We start from the raw sequence: 12,499 nt of genomic DNA on the forward strand, positions 1-12,499 counted from the left end.
ATCTTTCACCAGGGACTGCCTGGCTGGATATGAGGCAGGTATGGAGTTTGGGATGGCAACAAGCAATGCTCCCCAGAGCTGGTGGTTCAGGGTAGAGTTGAGTTCTGGCCCAAGCACTGAGAGCAGTGTGACCTTTTGGAGGAGGCTGCAAACAGCAGGTTGGAGGGAATGCAAAGCAAGGACGGGCTGTGGAAACAAACTCCCAGCACCAGGGTGTCCACCAGTCCCACCTTGGGCCTGGTGCAACTGGAGCATCATTCCTCAGCTGGACACTTCTCCTCTGGAAGCCCTTTAGGCTCAGCTCCCTCCCAGCATCACTGGTTTGAAGCCTGCACTCCAGCAGCTGCTGTAATTGCACACTGCAGTGCCCAGCTCCAGCACAAAGAGACTCCCCATGGTCCTGGCTGACACCCCACTGGAAAAGTCCATCAAAGCCAACCCCTCCAAATCCCTGCCACCACCAGGAGCCCAGCTTAAAGAGGAGACAGAGGCAAACTGCAGGAAGAGGGGAGCAGATTGTGTGGGGGGAGAGGTGAGGATGCTTTCCAGTGTGCTCAGGAGCTTCCTGCAGAAACCTGTGCAGTGGCAGCAGTGGAGGAAAGCAGGATGCCGTGGCACTGCTGCCTCTGAGCCATCTGAGCCCCACGCCCAGATCCTGCAGCAGCAGGCAGAGGAGAGCCTTGCCCTGCCTCATAACCCCGACTTGCTCAGCACCTGGGGAAGGAGCCCAAGCCCCAGCTCCATGGTGCAGATCCAGGGGGATGGAGGCTTGGGGGAGGGTGACAGCAAGGCACCCTGACCCTGGGAATGAGTGCAGGGGGCACCAGCACCTCGATGCCTCAACCACCCTCAACAGCACCAGGCTCCCATGGGGACCCCCAGTGCCTCCAGCTTTCCCCATTCCTTTTCTCCTGAGGCCACCCAGTGAGGTCAATTCCTCCAGAGGCTTCATCCTTGCCTGCTGCCTTTCCTCACCCTTGAGGAGCACCAAACTGGACTGGAGGCACTTTGTCACAGCATCCCTCTGCAGCACCAGGGCTGGGCTGGTCCCTGGGCTTGGGAGGGACAGTGGTCTTGTTGCCAGGACCAGCTTGTCATAGCAGGGACAGGGCATATCAGGACAGCGGCTCCAGTCCTGGCATAGACTGGGCTCAGCATGAGGCTGGTCCCTGTAGCCCGAGGAATGGGTGCCACTTTCATTTACTATTACCAGGCAGGAAAGGAGGGGGGGGAGAGAGGAGCAGAGACGTGAGCTGGCTGTGAAACACCCGGACGTCATGCTCCTGACAGAGCAGATTAGGAGCTTTTGAGGCATTTATTAATGTTAGCAGAACAATTTGAAAGAATTTCCAGGGTTTCTTGTGTGGTTCCATTGGCCCAACAGCAGGCCAAGCCCCTCCACTCCCTGCGTGGTGCTGCTCCCACTGCTGAAGAGGCCCCCTTGCCCTCAGCACAGAGTAATTACCTCGGAGATCTCAAATCCATTTTTATTTGTTACTGTTAATCTGAAGATTTTCTGCCTATTTTCCCTGGGTAATTCGCCCAGCAGGAGCCCAGGCTTGGGAGTTTCCCTGCTCACAGTGCAGGAGCACAGTCCCGGTGACCCTCAGCAGGCAGGTTGCAGGGAGGGGACAGCTTTCGCAGACCCTCTCTCCCCCCCACCGTGGTCTCTGCACCCTCTTTCCCACGCTGGGATGCTCAGCAATGGATGTGGCTGCCTCACACTGCTCTGCAGGCAGCAGGAGGAGCCTGCATGGACTGGGGTCCAGCGGGAGCATCATGTTGTGAGGAATGATGCTGAGAGCACATAGAGGGTGTAGCCCAGACTTGTCTGCCAACAGTGTGTGGGACCTGGAATCAGCTTGCTACACCCCATCCCACCACGCTGACCATCACCCAGTCTCACAGAAATGTCATGACGACTTGAAGGAGTCATCTCCTTTCGGTTGCTTTGGTTCCAAGACAACCTACGCCAGCTTGCATCCCTGCATCCCACCCATGGTCAGATTCCTCTTTGCAGGAAGAGGGATAAGTTATTTCTTTTATTCCCTCGATTCAGCCAAGTGCAGAGAGCCCTGCATTCTAAGGCCACACAGTGGGCACTGCACAAACACAAAGGCATTGCGCATCCGAGAGCTCCCGTTAACTCGTGGGATAGCGCACACGCCTGTGGGTCCCGGTGTCCATCCAGCAGCACTGCGACATGCTCGGATACGAGGACACCAACACTCTCCCAAAACCCAAGCGGTTACAGCCCAGGTTACAGCCCAGCTCCGAAGGGAACCCGCCACACCTCATGCAACAAGTGCCTGTCCAGCCCCATGCAGGTGAGCGCGCAGCTGTGCTGCTTCTCCAGGGGTGATGCTCAGAGCCCGCCCTCGATGATGCAGGGTGAGCAAGACCACCACAAAGGACCCCTTTCAGCTGAAATATTTTTTCAGAAAATGTGCCGGTTTGGGAGACCTCTCTCCAGCAGCTGGGTGTTTCTGTTTGATGTTATGGACTGTCTGTACGTATCAGTCTCAAACCGCGAGCTCCATTTTGTTTTCCTTAGCACCATTTTGTCGTTTCCCTATTCTGTGCCTTGGCCTTGACTCGGTGTATTGAGCCAAAACACCAGGAGGTGTCAGGGGAAATTCTCGCCCTGGTGGAAAAGCTGTCAAGCCTGATTGCCTGTTCAAATGGAAGCACCTAGGAGCAAGCAGGTCGCTTCCCAGCACAACTGGGGTCTGCAGACGGAGCCTCACATAAGGCAGACCCTCTTGCTGCATAAAGTTGTATCGTGTAATGGTGCATGAGTATTGCACATTGCAGCCTCATAGATGCAGACTAGGCAGGAGTCAAAGTGTGTGAATCACTATATGATGTTTGTGTATATTGTATTTATACCTATATCTCTATTTTTGGATCTATATCTGTATCCATTTCCATACCCAGATCTACCAAATTCTAAACCCTGCTTGGGAAGAGTGAGGCAGCTGAGACTGGGACTAGCATCCAGAGGATGTGTGGTTTTTTTGGGGACCACATATCTCTTGTCATATATCTATATCTGTGTCTATATATCTCTTATCTATATCTATATCTATATCTATATCTGTATCATCTATAAAGACTGAGTTTTTTAGATACCCTTCCCAACTCGTGCACTGGTGGCCACAGCTCTGCAGGGATGTATTGCATCCCTATAAACAGGTGTGTGGGCACCTTGCGGTCTCACATCCAAGCATCCCGGGCTCAGGAATGGACTCACAGTATTTAGGGGAGCCTGTGCATCCTCAGCCCACCCTGGGTTCATGGTGGGGTGGTGGAACAAGACTGGGGGTGACACACTGGTGGATGTGCTGAACCCCAGCCTCTGGAAGAGCAGTGGGGGACCAAAGAGGGCTCTGAGCACCCTCGCTAATTGTTAACCCACTGCAGTCCTCCCTCTAATTACTCCACCATCTCCCTCTTAGGCAGGGGCTTTGTAGCGCAAGCATGGGGAGGAAGGGTCAGTGGGAGCAGCCCCGTTCCCTTGGGCTTCAGTTCCTCTCCATCACAACTTCAAAGGCCTCCCAAGATTCACAGCAAGGCTCCCCCCCATGCAACAACGCCTTTTGCATCGATAATTGAACTCGTCAGCACAGTTTGGCTGCTCCCCACTACCCAAAGACCAGAAGGCTCAGCTCCACAACCCCAGCAGGTCTGCACACCCCACACCGTCTCCACAGCCCCAGCCCCTCTTCATGGGGGAATGACACAGGGAGGGTTATCCACAGTGGGAAGAGAGTCTGAGAAAGGGGCAGCAAGAGGCTCCCTGAGAGGAGGGGAACAAGAGCCAGTGGCATAGGGGCAGGTGGGGCTGGGGTGGGTCAGCTATTTGTGTCCCACCGTTTAATCCAAGGGCCGGCTGAATAGGCAGCCGTGACCTTTCCAACTCGGGATGCAAAGCTGAGACACAAAGTTGTGTCTTACTGGCCTTGGAACATGGTGAGGGGACAGGATGGGAAGCTTTGCTTTCAGCATCCTGATCCCTGGGACAATATTTATCCTTAAGGAATGAAAAATAGCCATTTATTCCCCAACACACCAAGGCCAACCGTTGGGGCTTGGGAGGGAGGAGCAGCATGCCTGGAGGGTAGGTCTGCTCTCCCCGGTCGGGAGCTGTTTGCAGGGATGTTCCCCACGGATCCGGGTCAGCAGTGGGGTGCTGCTCTGCCAGACCAGCAGCCAGATCCAGCCAGGATTTGTCCAGCAGCTGCTCATCCCCAAGGCTGCACATACTAAGGACACAGCGAGGATGGGGCTCTCCTCGACACTCGCCAGCCTTGGCTGCCCAGAGAAGGAGTTTAGAAAAGCACTGCGGGTAAATCCAGAAAATATCATCAAATCTGGCAGGAATTTTGGATTTCCACACCTCTGGAAGTGAGAGAATCAGGCTGGAAAACAAAACAAAACAAACAATACCCAAAAAAAGAAAAAAAAATAAAGAGACGAAAAATCCCAACCAACCAACAAAAAAAAAAAAACAACCAAAAAAAAAAAACCAAAAAAAAACAAGCTAAAAAGAAACATTTTCAAACTAAAGCAGTGCTGCTTTTTGGCTGTGCCCTAATTCCCACTTCAGGATTTCTTCTCAGACCTCCAGATTGTTGCTGTGAACCTTCTGTATTTAATTTTATATCGTTTTGTAATGCTTCAGGAGCGGCAATGCCCATAAGGACTGCCCAGAGGGTCACCCCTTTTCACTACACCCAGAGCAGGAGATACTTTGATGTAGGAAGAAAGCTTGTTTGTTCAATCAGTGCTAACAAAAAGCCTCAGTTCAGGTTTTAAAAATAAAATTATCAACCTGATCCTTCCAGCCCCTGCATGATATGTAAGATAATGTGCAGCGCAAGAGCATAACCTGTGGTAGGACTGAGGTGTTGTGAAATAATGCAAAAAATGAAACAAAACAAAACAAAACACCCTGAATAAAGTATTTCTAAGGCTGAAAACCTTGAAATTATAGGGCAGGTTTTTTCTTCCCAGAAAAAAAAAAGCACATCAAAAGCTAAACAACAAAAAGCTGTTCCCTCTCAAAACTACAGGTGAGAAAATAGAGATGTAAAATGGTCATGTTTCCTGCTTGCTTTGAGACCCCCAGTGCTTGTGTGCAGTGGGACAGACAGGGAGAACCGGGCAGGCTGGTGTAGGAGACCCAAATTAAACATGCTACCCACCACTAGGCAGGGTGTTACGGTACTGGTGTGTACCCATCCCCAGTACAGGTGTGCAGCCCCGCACTGTGGCACCCACTGGTTCCAGTGCAAGCTGAAACTGGAAATGTCAGAAACCCCCGGGCTGTGCCAGGGCTCGAACACGGGTGTGTGGGGCTGGACAGGGCTCAGAGTGAGGGTGAGCCCACACTTCCATGTGCCTGGTCCCAGAGCCTGTGGGAAAGGAACTATTTCAGGCTCTAGGGGCGACTGGGCTTGTTGTAATTCAGGACAGAAGCCAGAGAAGGAGGTGGGAAGGCTCTGGGGATGGGGGATTGGAAAGGTCAGGGAGGCAAGAAATTCCATGGAAACCAATCCAATGTGAGCAGGGGAAGAAGCAAGACTGTGGCGAGGCTGGGGAAGGTGCCCCGGGGTCCCTGTGGCCCTGGAGAAGGCACAACTGGTGCCCCCAGGTCTGGATTTGGCCATCTGCGAGTCACATGAGTCTTTTCCACCACAATGTCCCCAGCCTGAGGGACGGCACAATGACACCGCCCTGTCCATCAGCAGAGAGGAGCCCATGCCTGGCACAGCCACTCCTTGACATGTCATCTAGCTAAAGCCCTGTGAGAACTGATCCATTCAACCCCCACACCACCAAAGGGCGGCTCCTGGCATCCCTGACCACTGTCCCCAAAGCCAGAAGCTTGAGGAACAGGTAATGGGCCCGCACCCGAACCAGGACTTCCCACTTCCTGCTGAGCTGCGGTACAGGGACAGCCTAAACACCTCATGGTACCAGTAATGCAATATCATGACAGCCTTTAAAAATGACACAGGAGTTTTCTAACACAAAATAAATGTCTTCTGCTTGCAGTCAGCAACACTTCTGTGGTACAGACTCCAAGAAATGGGAGCTGTGTCCAGAGGGGTTTGTCCCAGTGTCCTCACACCAGTCCTGACTCCCTCTTCTCTTTTCTCACATCTGTTGGGTATAATAAAATAGACACAAATGTATTTTCAGCTTTAGCCACTGAGGTTTCCAACCTCTGCTGCATTTTTTGGACATTGAAGCTCGTGCCAGGTAAGCTGCAAACACTGTCCCAAGTCCTTTTCCCAGAGTATCTCGCTCCCTACATGTAAGCTGCGTGCCCACTCTGTTATCTCCTGCCTGTTTGGGATTTGGAAGATTTCTTACCCCAAACTGCCACTTTCCATGCCACCCACAGTGACTCAGGCAGACCTGCCACTGGAGATCTATGCCTGTATCAGAGCCAGGGCAAACCTTGCAGCACCCTGAAAATGCCACCCTGCCCTTCCCACCAATCCCTGCGTCCCAGCAGTCCTGGCAAAGCTTTGAGTGTTATCCTCTCTGGAATCCTCACTAGGGAAATGTGGGTTTTACAAATGTGCTCGCTTATCTGGATTATCTGGAGGGGCTTTGCATGGCAGCTTTTCAGGCTGTCGTATGCTTTTTCCCTAATTTCTCTTAGGACGTCTTTGCTCTCACACCAGTTGGCCACCCTAAACCATGCTGAGCTGTTTGTACCCCGGTGACATTTTTAATGCAAGATAATTTCTTTTAAAGGCTTTTGCCTTTGCTCTCTTAAAAATAGCTTTCTAAAATGGAACATTTTCACAGACAAAAATACCAGTACTAACTGCATTTGAGGGGACAGCCTGAATATCTCATACCACTGGTAATTAAATATCACGGAAGTCCTTAAAAATTGCATGGAAGGTGCATAACACAGAAGGTATTTCATCCAAGCAAAGACCCAGGAACTTGTGGCATCGTTGGTGCTGGGATGGAGCTGGGATGGAACTCATCTATCCAGCTGCAGCCAGCACTGTTGCCACTCACTAATGTGATTAAATAAACATTTTAAATATGAGAAATTGGACATAGAGCAGAAGATAGCACAGGCACAAGCATGATAACCAGGGCTGGAGGTAAAGGAAAATCACAGAAGGGAACCTGCAGAGCCCAATCTGCTCACGCCCACAAGGGTTGCAAGGTGCCCAGGTTGAGTTTAGCACTTCCACAGCCAAAAAATATGGACTCTCTAATCCTGCAGGAAAAGTCTAACAAGAACAAATGGCTGGAAGGTGAAGCCAGGGAAAGTTGTATTAGGGAAAGAGGAGGCCGATTTTTAAAGGCTGGAGCTGATGAGCCCTTGGAAGGGATTATTAAAAGCAGCGGTGCCTTTGTCGATGTCTTCAGATAAACAGTGAATACCTTTCTGGACACTATCCCTGGGCCAAACACACTTCATTAAGCTTTACTGGTATGCCTGGATCTGATGCATTAAGGAGTTACATCCTTTACATGGCTGTTTATGACACCGAGTATTGCGCACAACATGGGCAGGACAGGAGGGTTTTGTTTCATTTTGAAGGAAATACAAGTGCCTAATTCCACCATGCACTTTGGAACTGGTAGGGCTGAAGGGGTTAATTGCCTCTGTGCAGAGGAATCATTTTGAGTGTTGGCCAGGCAAAGAGGCTGGGTTAGGAGAATGAACTATCAAAAAACTGTCAGGGTATGAATAGAGTTATCATATGAATGGATGTGCCCCTGGAGATAAAGGCAGCACCGAAGACTGCCAGTGAGGCCAGCAGGGACAGGCAAAACACAGGACCCGACCAGAACAAAGAGCAGAGGTGTCGGGACGTCTCCGTGAAACCGGTGCTCCCCCAAGTCCTGCCGCCAGGACCCAGCACCGATGCCGGGATGTGTGGGATGAGCTTCCGCCCTTCCTGAGCATCTTTAGGGCCTGGGGTTCACTGCTGGATTGTTGGGGGTTTTTTGAGTAAAATATTTTGCTAACCATCTTTCAGCAATTGAAAAAATAAGGAATGCTTTCCTCACTGTAGCAATTCATCGGTTTTTCAGTTGTACTTAAATTTGGCTTCATCAGATCCATTTCCACCATCACCAAAATGGGTGCTCATTTATTGTCACTGGAAACAGCCCCTTGCAATTTCAGGAAACAAGAATTCAAGGAGATTGAAAAAACCTGCCAAAGTAGGTGTGTATTGTGCGCTGGTGTGTTATTTTTCTGCAAATTTTGGAGGTTGATTTTCCAGAAGTTTTATACGCTATTAATACAAGAGAGATGGAAATGAAGATGGCACCAGAAACATACCCCCATAAACCCACCTAAAATTATGCAAATATTTGCTTTATTTTAGCATTTTGGGAGTAATCAAAAAATTAAACACCCCCCCATTCTTTTTGCACTAATGTAGCCTAAATCAGCTCCCTGTTTCAAACCAATGCTTCTTCATCCCCCATCACCAGAAGTCCATATGCCTAAACGCTCGTTTCCTACCCTTACAGAGGAACACATATCCCCACAGCCTTTTTAAAACGGAAGAGGCGATTTCCTCTCCCTTCCAGTGCCTTGCTTTTCCCGCAGCCCCGACTTCGGCATTGCTGCAGAGGAATAGGAAAGAAGGGTTGAATAAACATGCAGATGAGTTTTTACCTTTTTTTCTGTTTGAGCAGAGGGGCAATTAATGAGATTACAATGAGAGATTAGCAGGAGAGACCCCCATGAACCCTCCCTGTGGCCCCTGTTTCAGCAGCGCAGCAAGCGGCTGGGTTTTCCCAGGGATCCTGGTGCTTTCCCACACCCCATCCCTGTTGAGTGGAGGAACAAAAGCCCATCACGATGGTACGAGGAAAAGATGAGGATCCCCTCATCAGCTCTGCATTCTCCCCTGTACATCACCCCATCCTCATCACCTGCTGTTTGCCTCAGCCAGCCCGACATGCCCCAAAATGCTGGGGGAGATGGCCCCAAATCCCCCTTCCCTGCTTCACGAGGTCGCCACAAGGACACCCTCAATCTCACCTGCGGGTCATGGGGTCCATGCTGTGATGGGGAGGAAGGTCACCCATCTCATGGACGGAGGGCAGAGCTGAGCTGGGGGCATCACCCAGGAGGGAGCAGACCCCCAGCAGCAGCATTTGAAGTGCCGTTTTTGGGCAGAAAATACAATTTTGTTACCCTCCACCTGAGCCCCAAATGTGGTAATTTCTGCTCATCTAATTTTCTTTCAATATAACAAAGATATTTCATATTTTATTATTGAACTTCAATTTGCGCTATAATATAAAATACCAGCTTTAATATTTTCACCTATGCAACTCAGTGTGCAATAGTGTAAATATTTTAGTCTCTCATACTTCATATTATTGAAAATAACTTTTCTACCTCCCTGCTCTAAAGCAATTTAATAATTTCAGACAATTCTTTTTTCAGTGCTCCAAATAAAAATCTTCCACATCTTGCAAATTTTTACCCCTCTAAAAAAAAATCTGAGTTTTGGCTTTCAATGCATTTCACAATGGCTGCCGTGCTGAAATGGGGGGATTTCCCACGGAATGGCGAATCCCTTTTTCTCCTATTTCTCGGGTACACACAAGACTGAAAGGAATAAAAAATATAAGCTTAAAACTTCTTGGAACAAATATTTCAGGAAAGAGAAGGGCACTGGGAGCTCTTGGAAAGAAAAAACCTAGGATTGAATCTGGTTTTTTGGTTAATACATGTTTTTATACACCAATTGCCTCCCAATACACGCAGGCAGAGTGTAGGTCATCCCAGCCTGAAATTTGCTTTGCGGTTGTAATTTTCTACCCTGCAGTTCCCAAACCAGCACTGGGCTTGCTCGGGAGCACAGGCAGAAATGTAGGGCACAGAGAGGCTGTGGGAGCAGGCAGAGGTGATGGGCAACAGGGCTACACCCTCACACCATGCCCGCACTCACCACACACTCTGAGAATGGGGCAGCCAAGCCTGGCACAACTGGAGTGTGGCATGTACCAGGGCCAGGCTGTCCTTTGCAGCATCTCCCACACTTCCAGTCCCATCCCATGCCATGGTGCTCAGTGACCGGCACCACAGCCGATCCCAGTGTGGATGCTGCTCCCAGCCCAGCCCATCCCAGCACCTGGGGCACGGGAACTGGCAGAGCCCACAGCCACATCCCGGCTCCACTGCTCATGCTGGAGACCCAGCTGGCACTGAGTGCCCCATCCCAGGGCACAGCAGAGCCCCAGGATCCGCGGCGCCATGAGCATCATCAGAGAGGTGGAGGGAGCACTGCCAGCTTTCTGCAAGCTCCCACACCTTTTCTTGATGCCACTCAGCACCTCCTGTCTGGTCTAATCCAGATCCAGCCCTCTAGGTCTGCCCCAGAGCCTGGATCATGCCCAGCCCTGTGCAACCTCCTGACCAAGGCTGTAATTGAGGATAGCTTTCTTTTCCATCAAGTCTTGTGGGAAAGCCAGGTCTTTCCTAGCTGGTGACAGACAGACAGCAGTCCAGGGCCTGGCTGTCCATGCAGACACCATAAAACCCAACACAGCATCCAGCGATCTCCTCCGTAGAGGACAGCAAGGAGGCCCTTGCCTCGCTTGTCAATGCCCAGGGTGCGGCAAGTCCAGGCAGGGATGTTTGGCTTTGCGGGGCTGCAGCACTGAGAGGCTGGTGCGGCATGGGCAGAATCCTGCACCACTCCCCGCCCAGGGCACGGGGCACAGGGCAGCAGCAAAGGCCTGGCAAGGGCTGGGAGTGTTGGGGTGCTGGGGCCCCATTCTGCACCTTCACAGCCCATCCACAGCAATGAGACCCCAATGCATCCCCCTGCATGGGCAGCAAAGTGGACGGAAAAGGGAGAAGGAAGAGGGCCGGGAAGCGGACATCGGGCAGAAAATAGGGTTAGGACCAGAAATAGCTGGAAATTGGGAGTAGAAGTGAGGAAGATGCTGGTGGGTGTTGGACGATGGCAATAAGCACAAGGACCCAGCCCAGCAGGATGCTGCAAAGTGCACGAGGAGCAGCGGTAGCAGCCCTTGGGCCTCACTCAGCATGCTGGAAGGATGGCAGAGATGCAGGGGCAGGAGAAGGGAGAGATGCCACCGCCTCCACGGGGCAGGGACACCGGCCCTGGGGCTCGCTGCAGAGGCTGTGCCATGCTGGTCGTGGCTCTCAAGCACAGCAGAAGGGAGGAAGGATGCTGCTGCCAGTGCCAAGGACATGCTCGGGAGCGGGAACGGCAGATCTCTGGCGATGAAGATCAGCAGACCTGGGAAGCAGCCGTGCCACCGCTGCCAGCGCAGAGGGAGGCAGGCGAGCAGGTGGGTGGCAGGAGCAGTAGCAGCACTGCCAAAACCGAGGGGGGCCTCAGATACCGGAGTAGGGACGCGGACAAGGGCCAGGGATGAGGGCAGCTGGCCGGGTGGAGAGAGCAGGCCTGACGTGGCTGGCACCAAGATGTCGGGAGAGGATCTCCAGCTGCATCCCTGTTTTCCACTTCAGAAGTTTCCAGCCCTTTCTCTCACGAGAAGTTTCCCACCTGAGTGCCCTTTCCAGCTCCCTTCATCCTCTGCACACCTTCCTGTGCCCACCCACTCGCTCCATCACAGCCCACACTGCTTGGCCAACGTGCACGGCCCTGCGCTGCTGCCTTCTCCGGTGATGGGGATCACCACGGCTGAGCCGGTGGCAGTGTCCCTGTCCCCTCTGCAGCCACCCCTGCATGCTGCAGCAGAGCCCGGGCAGGGGTGGGAGGCAGAGCTGCCGGCATTGCTGCAGAATCAGGTTCTCCTGACCAGCTCCGAAGTTTTGCCTCTGGTGCAAAAGCTCCAGGATCAGCAAACTCAGGCAGGCAGGAACCTGGAGCTGTGCTCCCCTGGGAGCACGGAGAAGCCAAGCCCGGCAGGGCTAAGCCCATGTGGACACATCCAAACAGACACAGCGATCCCGCGGGTCCCCCCAACACTGCTCCGTCACTCCAGGGCCACCCCGGTTCCTACCTTCGCTGGTGGTGGCAGAGAGGCAGGCAGCCAAGGTGATGACGATGGAGAGCGAGGATGTCAGATCCCCCTGTGCCCATGCCATGGTCCAGAAGGGGCCACCAGGCGCGGGATAGGGCCACCTCGGTTGTCCCAGCACCTCTGCGAGCGAGCTACCTACCTCTGCCCACAGCTACGGCACTCGCCGGCTAATGCAAAGGCACTTTGCGCACATTGCTCGCAGCCACACAGGCGAGCGAGCAGGGAGGGAGCAGCCTGCCCGTCACCGCTCGCAAGCCAATGGGCTGGGTGGGCTCTGCAGTGAGCCCCCCTTTCCGCACCACACGCGCTCGCTGTACCCAGACCCAGCATCCGGACTCAGGCTCCCACTTTCCCCCACCCCCTCCGGCCTCAGGAAGCTCCAACAGTCCCCCCTGCATCTTGTGCCCCCCATCCCTCTTCGCTGTTCTCACTGGCCGCGGCAAGAGGCAAACTTGCAGCCCTGCAG

At 52.5% G+C, this 12,499-nt stretch overlaps 1 protein-coding gene across 1 annotated transcript in view; it reads right to left on the bottom strand.

Annotated features, from left to right (window-relative positions):
• EPHA8 (EPH receptor A8) overlaps positions 1 to 12,134 on the bottom strand; it is a 50,855-nt gene extending 38,721 nt beyond the window's left edge. The window contains exon 1 of the mRNA XM_069034887.1: positions 12,013 to 12,134. Coding sequence (XP_068890988.1) covers positions 12,013 to 12,097 — 85 coding nt within the window. The 5' untranslated portion in view covers positions 12,098 to 12,134. The remainder of the gene's footprint in view (positions 1 to 12,012) is intronic.
• Positions 12,135 to 12,499: the final 365 nt, after the last annotated feature.

This window comes from Aphelocoma coerulescens, chromosome 21 (genome assembly GCF_041296385.1).
Source record: "Aphelocoma coerulescens isolate FSJ_1873_10779 chromosome 21, UR_Acoe_1.0, whole genome shotgun sequence".
NCBI lineage: Eukaryota > Metazoa > Chordata > Aves > Passeriformes > Corvidae > Aphelocoma > Aphelocoma coerulescens.